The sequence below is a fragment of the Gallus gallus genome, chromosome 6 (genome assembly GCF_016699485.2).
Source record: "Gallus gallus isolate bGalGal1 chromosome 6, bGalGal1.mat.broiler.GRCg7b, whole genome shotgun sequence".
Classification (NCBI taxonomy): Eukaryota; Metazoa; Chordata; class Aves; order Galliformes; family Phasianidae; genus Gallus; species Gallus gallus.
In genome coordinates, this window is record NC_052537.1 from 17,172,538 (window position 1) to 17,187,166 (window position 14,629).

General features: G+C 41.6%; 1 protein-coding gene across 50 annotated transcripts in view; it reads left to right on the top strand.

The window, feature by feature from the left end:
* Positions 1-14,629, top strand: part of SORBS1 (sorbin and SH3 domain containing 1) — a 163,458-nt gene that overhangs the window by 125,044 nt on the left and 23,785 nt on the right. For 42 of the 50 annotated variants that reach the window (XM_046943041.1, XM_046943034.1, XM_046943040.1 and 39 more), the window contains 7 exons: positions 1,072-1,119; positions 1,235-1,364; positions 2,970-3,084; positions 6,111-6,194; positions 10,031-10,096; positions 10,661-10,762; positions 12,121-12,170. In XM_046943041.1, coding sequence (XP_046798997.1) covers positions 1,072-1,119; positions 1,235-1,364; positions 2,970-3,084; positions 6,111-6,194; positions 10,031-10,096; positions 10,661-10,762; positions 12,121-12,170 — 595 coding nt within the window. The remainder of the gene's footprint in view (positions 1-1,071; positions 1,120-1,234; positions 1,365-2,969; positions 3,085-6,110; positions 6,195-10,030; positions 10,097-10,660; positions 10,763-12,120; positions 12,171-14,629) is intronic. The other 8 variants (XM_046943049.1, XM_025151858.3, XM_046943066.1 and 5 more) reach the window with 4 other exon arrangements.

Genomic DNA, 14,629 nt, shown 5'->3' on the forward strand with positions numbered 1-14,629 from the left:
CTATTTCTGTTTTTCACTATTTTTATCTGGCTATTTCAGTAGTTTATTCACAGAGTTGTTAGTAATATCTTTACATATGATTTTCTTTGCAGGCATTGCATTTTATCTTCTTGCATTTTGCCTTCAAGTCTTATAGATACCTCAAGTACACTTCCCTGATAGTTGGAACCCTCATAGATAGAGAAAGACGGTGGATCTATGAATCCAGTTTCCAGTTCTGATCCTAGCTCCTTGTGTTATTACATGCAGTTCATTGAGGATTTATTCCAAAGCATGCTGAAGATGGTGAAAAGATACCTCTAGGTTTTTGATAGTCAAAACCACTCTCTGGACATCACCTGTAGAGTGTGGGTACCGATGCTGCCATCATCCCACCTCTTTTAGGGGCGCATCTGCCCTGAGCATTGCAATCATGACTGTCATTGCTAGCTCTTGCAGAGCTGCTTGAACCCCTCTATTGCATTCTATAGATGTATCTTTCGTATTCAAAAGGTAAGCTCTTCAGAGCAAGGACAGTCTCTTAGTGCAAGTATGCAAGTGTGTATTGTGCCAGGAATGTTATCAGTGTTTAAAGATAATCTCAGTCAGTGAACATACTTCAATTTGGTGTCCTACTTAATACTAGCAAGATGGCCCAGTGATTACTGTGTGTGACTGAGAGCAGGACTCCTCAGCTCTATTACTGTGTCTAGCACCTAATGAGTTATTTTAGGCATACAGTTCAGCATTTAGATCCTCGATTTATCTTTCAGCTTTTGATAAAGTGGATCTAATAACACTTGCTCTGGAGGCGTTTTGTGACAAAAAGTGATTGTTTTTTAAAGTGCTTTGAGAGGCTGGAGAAAGGTATTAGTATAAGTACTACATTAATATTTATATCTAATCTGGGAAGTATTTTTAAATGCAATTTAAATCTCATTGGCATTTTCTTTTTTAGGATCCTCTCCATGGTAGGTATTGGGTGTATTACTCTCTAGTTATGGCCAATATAAGAATGGAAATGAAAAGGATTTCTGATGCTTCTTTTGGATGGCTTTTTCAGCTCACTTGCAAAATGCTTTTGTCTTTCAGATGAAGATTCTGATTCATACTCTCCTCGTTATTCCTACTGTGAGGACAGTAAGTAATTCCCATTGCTTGTATAATATTTCAAACATAAGGGGGTATATATAGTATGTATTTGTTGGTCTCTTATTCAGTTCACCAACTTTCCTGTATTTGATTTATTCTACAGCCAGAAGCCAGCCTTCAGTTCCTCGCTCCAAGAGTGAGATGGACCATATTGACTCAGAGAAGGTGTTTAAGAGGTCTGCTACTTTGCCCCTGCCAAACCGTACTTCGTCGCTGAAGTCGAGCCCAGAAAGGTGACCTGAACTAAGATACATTTGGATCAGTAATGGAAGGGTGTCTGAAAGTTGTGAATAGGAAGAGAACAAATGTGGAAGATTTAGGTCCACAGCTCCAGTTGTTTCTGGGGAGGTAGAGGTGTACTTTTGACTCTGACTGATCTGCAGCACACTAATGAACTCCTTTGTTGCTGCAGGTTGTTCTCCCATTGCACCATTTATTGAGCAGGCATCATGCTCGCTGTTACATAGATAGTTTCCTGCTGGGGTGAGGAGTGTTTCCTAGGTATTGTGTCTATGCACAGAAGCACAGTGGAAAATCTCTGCTTAGCGTGACACTGTAAAGGTGCCTCAGAATACAAGTGAACAGCAATCATTGCAGAGGAGCAGGAAGTGAATTTATGCTGAACCATGGTAAAAGTTTTTTATGCTGCCCTTCTCTGAGTCATCTCACCCATATGGACTTTATTGGAAGTAGGTTCTAGTTAGCTTTCATGATTACTAGAAAGCTTTCAACGTGATTTCTGTCCTGATCTTTTGCTTTGTTTGTTACCAAGCATTTGAAAATTCTTTATAAGAGTAATGAATGCATTTACCAAATGAAGAGAATGCAGAAAGGGCAATGAACATTCTATGTCCTGTGGAATTCTCCCAGCTTTTGAACTGCTCCTCCTTCCTTCACTAATTTCCACATACTTTCAATGTTTTTCACTCGATGCCTCAAATGTTTAATGTTGTGATTTGAGAGTGCTGTTTCAGTAAGCATCTCAGGCCATAGAACTGATGGAACATCTCTTCCTTACACAGAAGTCAAAGGCAAAGTACATTGGCCCTCTGCAAAAATTCTTGCAAATGAGAGAGTTATGATAAGTAGTGCTTCCTGTTATCTAGTAACAGAACTATGTTTTACCAGGGCAAAGTTTCTCTAGGGCTGGAATCTTAAGTCATCAAGTTAATTCCAAGCAGTAATGATTAACACTGTGGAAGTTTGCACAGTGTCGGTGGCCCAGTCATTTTGATTATCATCTTGCCTTACTTTAAAGGAGAACTTACTTGCCTGTGTCTTCCAAAATCAGTGAAGAGAGTAGGGTATCTCGGTGGGTGGCTCCTATCGTCAACTGGATCAGTAGGGTAAGTGGGAGCAAACCTGGAGTGGCAATAGTTTTGGTTAGATGCTGCACTTCCGTGTGATGACTGCTAGGTGAGAGCTCAGTGGCATGGCCAAAATAGAGCGGTTTAGCAGGAGAAATTTAGTCTGAGTTTTCCTCAAAGTTTGGACACATTGGTATTTGTGAGCTTAATTTGAAGTCCATCATTGCACTATTTTCAGTCAGGAAAGACATGAAAGTCTGACATTTCATTGAAAGTATGAGGCAGACACCCACCCCACCCTATTCCGGTGGATTCAGTATCTGAGCTGTGTAACATTCTGCTTGTTGTAGAAAAAACAAATATACAATCATGAGTCCTATCTGAACTGCTCCTCTTGCACCACGTTTCTTTCCTGAATGAAGAAAGTACTCTGATGAAACCAGGATTAGCAGGGAAAGGTGCCTGTCAAAAGAAGTACTTGCCTCCATGGAAACCACAGCGATTTGTTTGAACTCATCTTTCTTTCCCCAGGACTGACTGGGAGCCTCCAGACAAGAAGGTGGACACTAGAAAATACCGTGCAGAGCCCAGGAGCATTTATGACTATCAGCCAGGAAAGTCCTCCGTTCTGAACAGTGAAAAGATGGTAATGTTTATCTTCTCGTAGAGTGTGCCTTAATCCTGTGAATGTGATATACTGCCTGAGTGCTTGTCCAGTTCCATTCCGATAGGATTCCTTATTCTTACATTGCAGTGCTCGTGTGATGTATTGTTATATATTGTTTTGAAAATTGTTTCGCGTAATTTCTTAACATTGTCTCTCTTTATAAAGCAAAATCCATGGGGACTGAGAGGCTGCTTTACTTCTGGATATGTTGTTTTCTGTGTTAAGTATGGATCACTAACCCTAGGTTTTAATCCGCGTTTGACACTGACCTCTGCAGCAGCTGCGTCGCCAGCTGTACTTTTTCTAGGGCACAGCAGTAGGGTTGAAAGCGTTATGCAACAAAGCAGCCTGGTTCAGTTTCTGTGTTCTTTTGATGCCATTAGCTTTAAACACCGAACAACTTTTTAGAGTGCCAGTAACGTGCTTCAGCAGATGCTTCTGAGGTGCTTTAGGACACAGCCCCTTGGCTGCTTTCTTCCTCAGCTGGATTTCACCACTTCCATGGCAGGGGTGTCAGAATTGAATGTGAGCTGACTACCCAGCTACACTGGTGCGTGACCTGGAATATTAAGTGAACTGTCACCAATTTTAGTTTGAATTAGTAAGCCGTGAGTTGTGGCAGCTAGGGCACATACAAAAATCTCATTCTGCAGGCTTGGATGAGAAGACCTGGCAAGTAGCAGGGCAGAGTGGTGGTGTTCACCTCAGCCAGTCCTGCATAAATCACCTCTACCCACTTAAGGTCCGTCAGGTTACAAGTGCAACTCTGAAAGCACTGGAAGACACTGACTGAGGTTATTAGTGAATCATCAGTTTGGTATGTAAACATGCAATTGTTCTGTATAGGCATTAATTCAAATGATTTGGCTGGAATTGCTAATTCCCTGTGAGATTCCAAATGTAAATAGCACTCTATGCCTTAACAGTTCAAACATTGATCTAAACATAGAATAAGTAGATTGATGGTCCTGAAAAACATACCATAGATTTTATCCTGAAACACAAGCACTGAACAGCAGTTCAAATCAATAGAAACATAAGAATCGAGTCTGATTTGGGCCCTGGTGTTACTACTTAGTGTTTTGGTGGCTTTTCTTTTTTTCTCTCCAAGTGTAATCAAGACTCATAGGTTTTTAAAGATCCTGCAACTGACTTCTTTTCATGCCTGTCCCTCACCGACTTCAGGAAGGTTGTCCCTGATCAGCGTATAATCTGGGGCCTTTTGGACTTCTAAGCAATGGATGGCTCTTGATTGTACTGGGAGTTGGCTCAACCCAACCGAGAAAGTGCCAGGGAGGAGTGATTTGAGCTTGGTATGACAATGCCATTCCTTCAGTCCATCATGGATTAAGATTTCTGCTGAGCTCAACAGCAATTTTGTCTCTTCATAAATAGCCAAGATTAAACCTTGTGGCAAAAGACCTGCATCATCTGTATACTTAAGCCTTAGGAAAGGTCTGACATCACCAGTGGTACTATTTATGCATTCAGACTTCATAAGATACTTAATAGAGCTGTTTAATCAGAATCTAAAAGCCAAAAGCAGGACCATCATTCAGTGCAATTGAGAAAAACTGTACTGAGATCACCGAAGATGAGAAGAATGCTATAGCTGTGTTACTTTTGATGCTTTTTTTTTTTTTTTTTTTTTTGAGCTTTAATTTCAAGCCACAGATCACATGAGAAGGAACATCTTGAAATAGTAACTTCACAGTCTACATTACTCTCGTTAAGTACAACAGTAACTAGTCACTGTTTAGTAACTAGATCTATCTTTGTGTTTCTGAGAAAGCAGCAGGAGATTTGTGAATATCTCCTGATAATCACACCCGGAGCTGTGGCTATCAGAATCCCAATCCAAGACCATTGCAGGACAATGAAGAGCCTCCCACTGACGTCAGTGGTTTTTATTCTCTTCTGTAACTGCAGTTACATAATGAGATGAGTATTTGAGTTAGAGTGCAATAAAGGAAAAAAAATGGAGGCATTGCTTCTATTTTGCCTTGAAGAAATGGCCAAATCTTTCTCCAGGCAATAAGAGATCAGACACAATGTAAACATATATCTTTCAGATAGAAGCGTTGCCCCTCTTTCAGAATCAGTCCTATGCTCTTTTCATAGAGCTTTTTTTTTGCAATGGCTGATAGCTGTGGCAGTCTGAGACATCCAGCAGTGCCAAGCAGTGCTGGGAACTGCCCCTGCCTCATCACGTGAAGATTTGCATCCGGACACACTTCATGTTGTATATATAAAAGGAAATTTTCTTTTCAACTGTGGTGTTTTCTGTCCTGTCTGTTTTTCCTTCATTTTAGTTCAGTCTGATTCTCTTAACATTTATTTGTAAAGAAACAAGTAATACTGTCTCTCTGTACCCATCCCCTCAGAGCTCTTTCAGAAACGTGCTCTCTCTGACTTGTGTCTGCTTTGTTTTAGAAAACCACCTCTCACCCTGTTTGCGGTGTATAGAACAGGGTTTCTCACATATTCATGTGCTGTTAAAGATGCAGTATTTTGCTATGTTTGATTCAAGTCTCACTGAATTCCCCCTCCCCTCCCCCCCCCCCCCCCCCCCCCCCCCTATTTTTTTTGTTTGTTTTAACCAAATGATAGTTTAAAGAGATTCAACCAGTACATGCAGCTTTGGTCTCAGTGGAAATGCCTGACAGTAGCACTGGGGGACTGAATGACTCTCAGACCTTCCAGTGAGCCTCCAGTGAATCTGGGCAGGCTGCATAATCTCTTTCTGTGTGAGTCTCCTGATCTGTAAAATGCAATTCATTCATATTCATGTATCTCACAAGGATGCCATTAGGCTTAACCAATGTTTGCAAAGCAGCTCATAGCCTTCATGAGAGATGCTATAGAAATTCCAAATTATGAGGCTAAACATCGGCGTTTTAGAATGGAAACCATGGAATCTGCATCTTTAACAGTCCTTTTCTGTGTATTCTTTGCATAATGTTATCCTTCTCTTTCTTCCATTCCCCTATCACCAATTCCTTTAGACTCGGGATATAAGCCCAGAAGAGATAGATTTAAAGAATGAACCTTGGTATAAATTCTTTTCGGAATTGGAGTTTGGGAAACCGGTAAGTTTGATAGCTGCGGTGACCAATAAAATCCACCTGCCTTTTTTTTCCCCTTTTCTTTTCTTTTTATTTATTTTTTTCTTTTTTTAATTATTGTCACATCTCTTTGCTGGGCTCTAAACCTGGAACAGCTGCCTTACTCATTTAAACATGACTGTTCATAATACCTCCCTGATACTGATGCAGCACGGTCCTTTTGTGACTGCCATTTACAAACACTCCCCACCTCCCAGCTGTATTTACCAACAAGACCGTATTTGTTTTTGCACACCACAATTCAAACTGCATTTTTACTCTTAATGGTATTAGTAATGCCCTGTTCTCATTGAGAGTCCTCTTTCAGGTCTCCCTCTTTTCCTAAAAAGATTTAGGATAGCTGATAGTTAGCTGTAAATCAAAGTAAATCACTTACTTATTCCTGGCCTCACCTTGTAAATTATGGATCAGCAATTTGCAGCTATCCATGGCTGGTTATGACCCCGTTTCCCTTGCTCCTTTCCTTATGCATGTAGCTGCCTGTTGCCCAAATGATGTGCATCAGGCTGCATTGAATAGCCTTGGCCATTCCCTGAAAGCAGAGGAATCTGAGAACAGAGTGCTTCCTTTTCAAGTGGAGCTGTGCTGTTATGTGAATGGGGAGAATGTAGAAAGAAAGAAGCAGCCTTGATTTCTCACTCTGGAAAAGGATGAAGCAAAGCTTAATTATTAGATAGGACAGAGGACGTTTTGGTGGAAGAACAAATCAGTGATCAGGGCTGCCAGCAAAAATAAAAAAAAATAGGGTATTTGTATCATTTTCTCACCAATTAAACTGGTTCTCACTGATTAAACACAATGAACCTCATCATTAAATGCTGTTTAATAAGCTACTCTTACTGCACCAGAGGGCCAGCATCAGCCTCTCACATTTATCCAAGTACAGCGGTTATTTCTTCTTTTTCTTAGAGGTCAATTGTCACATGCCCACGCATGCCACTTTTGAGCACTGCTGAGATTTCCATCCATGTATAATAAAACAAATACATTTTAGAGTTCAGCTCTGGTTTCAAAGGCTGTTGTGCGTGGACACCAGAGGGCAGATTTTCTTTAAACCTAAGCTTTGCTCACAGCTCTCACGGATGTGACAAAATCCTTCTGCAGATTATAGATGCCTAAATTTGGGTGGGTGCCTATTCTGATTGCATAATAGAAATAGTATAATTTCTGCTGGAAAACAGGCATGATCAATGGCTGGGTTGTCCATTCTGTCATACGCAACTGTGTTTTGTAGCAAAGAGCCTTCCAATTACATGCTACATAGGTCTCAAAGATGAACCCCCCCCTAACTTTTAGGCAATTAATGTCAGGTTAATTGCATTCCTCCTCACCGGGGCTTTAAGGAGATGTCATTCTAAAGATTTGTCCCTTTACATTTTTCACAATAACGTGGCATAAAGTGAAAAGAGATCTGTCATCCTCTGCTACTGTATAATTAATGTTCATGGGCTCCTGCAAGGGATGAAGTTTTGTTATTACTGGGATCAGGTTCTTCCCACTTAGCTTAAGTTAGTGGAACATGTGTCAGAGAAAGGAGAACATTTATGCCCTTAGATCTTTTTAGAATTGGGGGTATATCTGTTCTTAGAAGTGAATGTTCATTCTTTGAGTCATGCAGCCTTGACCATACATCCGAAGAGGGCATCTCCAGCAGCCCATCCCCTGTTCACCAGAGCATCTGTTCTGGGTAGCAAGTACCCTGTCTTGCTTGGGGCACTTTTGTTAAGGCCTGCTTTCTTACAGTTTGCCTTTAAATGACTGCCCATGTCAACTTCCTCTGTCTCCAAAGCTGTATGAGTGTGCACCCTGGTAAATTATACCGGACAATGAATGTGGCACTATGTACATAGTGCTTAAGTGTTACACTGGGCATTTTAATTGAGGATGCTGTCTCAGACTTTTACTGATAGCTGCTCTTGAGCCAGACAAATTCAACAAAGCTCTGGTTGAGCCCTGCAGTAGTCTTTGTGTAGCATTCATTGCGTTAACCATGATAGGACCCGATTTTTGTGACTAGCTGGTGGCTAAGCCCCATTTTGATTGGTCAAGCTTCCCCTGCCTAGTGCTGCAGATAATGTATACTTGTACAAGCATATTTTTCCCCTGTTTTTATGACTTAATTGTGGCTATGGAACGTGGACAGTAAACACCCTTGGTAGAAGGAAGCATGGGATTCTTGCGAGGCTGTGGTGTTTCTCTCCAAACACACCAGAATGACCAGGATAAGGGTTTGCATTGAGGAAAGCCCGTGCACTTCCTAAGGGCAGCTGAAGTGGTGCTCTGCTGATCCAACGTCCCAGATATGTTTCAAGGCAGATATGTAGATATGCATCCAGGAAGACTGCTCTGTGCAGCATGGATGCTTTTCCAGGGTGTTGCAGAGACTGAATTCCCACATTCTCCTTCCTTCTTCCCAACCTCTGACCTCACACTCCATGGTATCCAACCCCCCCCTCCCCCCAGATTTGTTGGCCAGTCAGTCTGGAAATCCACTGTCTTCTGTTGGGATTGTGGGGTCACACATGTGGGCACTCCTCCCAGTCCCTGAGTCTACTCTTTGCTATGAACAGAGGGCTGGAAAAAGGGTGCATGCATGTCCTGCCTTCTTACCTCCTTCCCTCTGCTTCCTCTCTTCACATCTCAAACCTAAATCTTTGCAGCACCGTCTTGTCTACTGGCTGCTGACCTCATCCCCTAGAGTCACAGTCCAAGTTTAGGAGTGAGCCTGATTCAAACTACAGACCCGGGCTGTCTGGAAACCTGATGGAATTTGGACCAGGATTCAAATGTTGTGACTCAATCATGCATTCATGATTCCCTCTCAGATACTTTGATAATATAGTTCTGTCAGTCAGTATGGACTCCTAGGATGATGCTAAGCTCGTCAACCAGTAGAGATTACTTTGTTTGCAAACAGAGCAGAAGCATTTTGATTTTACAAAGTAAGAACAAAGTGTTTGAGCATGTCAGTGAGGTGCACGTCTGGTGAGGGAAGGATATTGGCACATCATTATTTGGGTAGGACAAAGGTCTTTCACTCTGAATAATCCTCCCTGATATTTACATGTACATAAAGCAAGAAAAATTGTATTTTGAAATAGCCTTTACTCGTAGGATAAATTATAAATAAGTCATTCCCAAACTTGCCTGTGCCCCACTCTCCACCAAAACAAAACACCGCAAACCAACCCCTCAAAAGAGAATAATAGCAAATAACAACTCTGCATTCTCATTGCCCCACAATGCCAACACTGGAAATTCAGCCATTTGTTCACATGGTATGTATTCAGAGTCTGGTGGGGGTGGGAAAGATATCTCCCTTTTCTTTACCAAAGGCCCTTGTTTTACCCTTTCATTTTGAAAAGAAGAATGAGCAAAACAAATGCTTTTTATGTGTGATTTTTTTCCCCGTTTTGTTTTGTGGTGTTTTATTTTTTGTGTGTGTGTGTGTATTAAGAATGCTTTAACCACAGCTGTGGTCTCCTGCTAGAGAGCCCTACATCCCTTACAGCACCTTGCAGTAATAAAGCTGTCCCCAAATACTACTGAAAACAGCCCCTCCCAGACTGCATGTATGCTCCCTTTTGCCTCCCGTGATCTCTGGATGTTCGTGCTAGAGCGGATTTATCTCTCTTTCTATCTCTCTTTCTCTGTTTTGTTGTTTGTTTGTTTTTAATTTCTTCTCAGTGTTGATGCAAATCCCCTATTGTATTCCCGCTCTGTTCTAATCCAGTTTCCATATTCTCTGTGATGTCTTCCTTATCTTCATTTCCTCATTTCCTTCCTCTGCTTTCCATCAGCCTCCAAAAAAGATTTGGGATTATACTCCTGGAGATTGCTCTATCCTTACTAGAGAGGATAGAAAGGTAATTGTGTCTCACGTACGTTGTACTACAGCATCTACTGCGTATGTGTGTGTGTATGTGGATTTCTTTTGTAACATTGCTTGGGTTTTGTGTGCCTGTGAGTGATATCATGTTTTAAATGGGCTTGAGCTCATTTGCCTAACAAGTAGCTAGTAATTTGATTTAATAAACGATTCTTAAACCATAATCAGCAGTAGTTTAGAGTGGTGGTTTTGCGATCTTGACTTGCAATGATAATTATACTAACAGCCTATTGCCTATTGTTACAGTATCTTTTTTCTTTTTTTTTTTTTTACAGGTGGGTTTTATAACTTTATGGTTTGTAGAATTAGATCCTAGAAGGCCTGCGCGTCTTTTAATTTTGAATGTTAAATGCCTAAATCAGTTTCCTCTGTAACGATTGAAACGCGATTAATTACTAGTGAATTTCTGTCTATTGTCCGTACCATCTTTGACTTTTTCAGTTAAAAAGGCTCGCTTATTTATTTTTCAGAATTAACATGCCTTTGATTTCCCCTGACCCTAAGCATTATTTTCCCATTCTTCTTCTCCTTCTTTAACCAGACTGATCTAGAAAAAGACCTCTACCTCTACCAGACTGAGTTAGAGGCAGATTTAGAAAAAATGGAGAAGCTTTATAAAGCGCCACATAAAAAGCCACAGAAGGTATTTCCTATTCTTTTCATGCTGCCAATCCCTGTTTCCAAACTCTCTGCTCTAATCTGTTCGCTGCTGGATGATTATTAAATGAGGTTGGAATAAATAATGGTTCTGACCATCCTGACTGCATGGCTTGCTGTGTCGCTGTCAGAAATAATAGAATGTGATGCTGAGAATCCGGCTTGAAATCCATTTTCAGAAACAGTGATTTCCTCTCCCCCCGTTCCTTTTCAGCTACCCCTCACCCCCACTCCTGTCCCCCTTTTAGGGTTTTGAGTTTGGTGTCTGAAAAAAAAAAACACCACCCTCTCTATTTTTCACATGAATAGGCAGCAGCAATCAGCTTAAAATTCTTGCTTGGCGTCACGTCATCATCTCGTGCCTTTCAAGCGTGTTGCCATCAACCCTCCCTTCGCACAAGCCCTGCTGCTCCCTGCTAGCAGCGTGTGCTGCCCAACGTTTGGATATTCCCCAGAGATTTTACACCATTTTCCCTACCCTGTACCTTGCCGTGGCCTTCCAGGGCAGGTCAGCTGCCGCCGCTCCGAGGCTCTGCAGGACCCGAACCATGAAATAATAGATTAAATTGGTAACACGCCATTTTTTTTGTCTTTTGTTGGGCTTTTTTTCCTTCTTTTTTTTTTCCCCTCTTTGAAACTGCGGTATTTCAGCAGGACATGAACAAGCTGCTTTTTCAAACACAAGATTTGCTTTTTCTTCCTACGTAGAAATCCTCAGGTAGATGAGGGGAGACCAAATGCAGCATTTCTTTTGAAATTGCCTTCCATTTTTTCAGTAATGTGCCTAGGCAGCATTAGATGGATTTAAAGCAAGTGGATAAGATCTGGCTTTTGCTCTTGAACTTGTGCAGCTCGCATTGCTTCTCTTAAGTAAGGAAATGGAACTGAAACGTTGCTTTTCTTCTTAGCGCTTTGGTATTTTTTTGAATGCTTAGGAATGCATTATGCTGCAGAAACGTAATGTACCTTTAAAGCAGCGGCGGGCAGTGACTGGTTGGGGGGAAAGCTTGGGGAAATAATGATGAGCATGTGTCTCCTGGTCCTGGCCCAGCTGATTATCTCTTCTTGCTTTTGGCTTCACGCACAATGACTCATTGGCAGACAAAAGAATAGGCGCTGCAAAAAGGCATTGGCTGTGCTAAAAACCTGTCACTGCCCTGAAGGAACTCAGGAAAATTGTTGCTTTTCCGCAAAGATATCAGCAGCTTAAATTGCATTTCACCTTAAACTTCCGTGTCTCGTAAAGGCTGATATTTGGGCGATGGAAAATGACTTAAGCAAGCCTTTTTTTTACTCCTGGCATGTAAGCGTGTATCAATGACTCCTTTGTTTGGACTTTTGCAGAATACAGCAGGTGTTACTCCTCTGGAAACTTCCACAGACCATTCTTCCTAGTAAGTTTTCAAATTGCTTTTTGATGTCTCTTTCACAGTCTGACAGCATGTAGGACACGATGCAGGGTGCTGGAAATGGGCTGGCTCTGTTTTTGGGCGGTGGATATAGGCAGATGCATGTCCCAGGAAAATTAAACATGTACTTTAAATGAGTTTGGATATGATGTCTGCTCTTTGGTCTTGAATGAATTTTGTAGTGATTACAGGAGTGGTGGCACTGCTAAGATACGAATTGCTATTGTGCTAGGCAGCAACTTCTTAAAAAACGAACAGAATTGTAAGTCCATCTTGATGAACCTTACATTAAGATATAACCTATTTGCCAACAATTTTGTTGCCTGGTAAAAAAAGAAATTTATTTCTGTCATTCCTGTGAGATTGGCTCCTGTTAGAAGTTCACAGGTATGCATACCAGAGGAAAAGGATGATGTTTTTGAAAGGCAGTAGTTTTTAGCTTCTAGGAAGGGAAAACTAGTAGTGGTAGCAATATTTCTCAGAGACTGAATGTGGCACTGGTTTTCTGGAGGAATACTTAATATGAACGCTGGCTAGTTGACTGGTACATGGAGCTGGTTTGTTTCGAAAGAGGAAGAAAAAAAATCCCTGGGTGAAATGCTGAGCTGTGCTGAGTTCCTCCTCCTGTGAAGCTGCTGCTCCCTGTAACCAGACTGCTGCTTGACATTTCCCACAGGTCCAAGGATCTCCTTGGTGTGTGTGGATTGTTGGGAAAGGCATGCTTTTCTCCAGGCATCCAACTGACTTTACACCATTCATTGTTCCTATGACTTTTTAGTTTTCTTTTGGTGGAGAGAGAGCAGTAGATAGAGTAAATGGAAATCTCCAAGATTAGCATGAATGAATAGCTTCCTTTTGACGGATGCTGATAAGAATCCTGAGCTCCTGACTGTCCCAGAAATGTTACCAAAGCTGTGAAACCTCTGCTTGTTTTTGGCAGGCAGGCCAGGTTTGCTCTCCTGCATTCGTGTCATCTGCTGGAGCCCATCTCAATTCCTCCCAAGGTCTGGTAGCACAAGCTGCACTGGTGGATTTAGGAGTTGTTCTGGGCATTGAAAACTTGAGAAGTAATTTACGGGACTGCATGTGACCTGGTTTTCCTTGTCCAGAAACGAAAAACTTTGTCTTCCAGACACTGTGTAATTCTACTCCCATAGGCAGTCCTCTAATGTGTATGAAAGCTTCTTCTTTGCCCTGTAACTACAGCGTCCATCCAAAATAACCAGATGCATGTACAGATTTACCCACAACAAGTAGGCCTAACCACGAGCATTTCCACACTTGCATACATTTGAATCACTCCTGGACATCATGATACAAATCAGCCATCAGAATGTTTCTGTGAATTGGCAAAAGACTTTTTTATTATTAATATTATTATTTTAACTTTCTGGCAGCCAAGCTTTGGCTCAGGAATAGCTTTATGTATGAGACTGCATCTTATTCTGAAGAGCCTGGTTGAGGATGCATAAGGACTGGTATCAGAGTATCAGATGAGCTTAGCTCAGCTTTTAGGAGAACAATCTGCCTAATTGCATAGCAAATGTTTTGCACCTGGAATGGCCCTTTATATCATGAAATGTTTCTTGGTTTTGGGGTTTTTTTTTGCTTGTCTTTTTCAGAGAGAAAACAGTGAAATCTAGATATCAGATGTGGGGGTGTACTGGCTGTCAGATTCATGACCAAGGAAAGGAATTTGCAATAAATTGTCAATCTTTAAGGGCCTAAGAAATTACTGTTGTGCTTGTTTTTTACATCTGTCTCAGAATTCAGCATTTTGGTTTTGTGTCTGTGAGGTAGGCCTAGAGTCTGGGACATGGCATTTCCTCTAGTGCAAGTTTGAGGGAAAGCTCAGCAGAACTGTGCACATCTGGGAAATTTCTCCAGTGCTTAAAACAGTAGTGTATGTAGCCCAATGCTGTTCCTTTTCTGCATAGTCCCTCACTGTATGACTTGAAAAATTGCTCTGGGAATCTTGGCCTGTAGTGCTAGCTGGAAGGCTGACATGGTTCTGATGGATTCCTGAGCAGCTGTGCTTAGCAGCAAGGAAGAGGAACTGCTAGTGTTTGAGGAGAGAGGACTGGAACTGGAAGATAACGTGCCAATTCCAGCTAGCCACCGAATTTCTGCTCATCTGCAAGGAAAATGTGCATCTCCTCTGTGACCCTGTTGTTTCATCTGTAAAATAGAGGAGGAGTGCTTTCCTGCCACCTGCTTTCTGGGAGTCTGAGCTAGGAGAGCTACCTCAGGCCGAGAATACAGTGGGAGCACAAAACTTGAAGTATTTTTGCAGTATATTCATAACCTCTTCATTCAGCATCAGTTCTTTATGTACAATCTCTTCTGGGGTTTACAGGTGTGGTTTTCTCTTTCACTGCATGAAGCTTTCAACAAATGCAAGTGACCCACTGGCATCCCTCCCCCCCATCTTTTTTTTTTGCAAA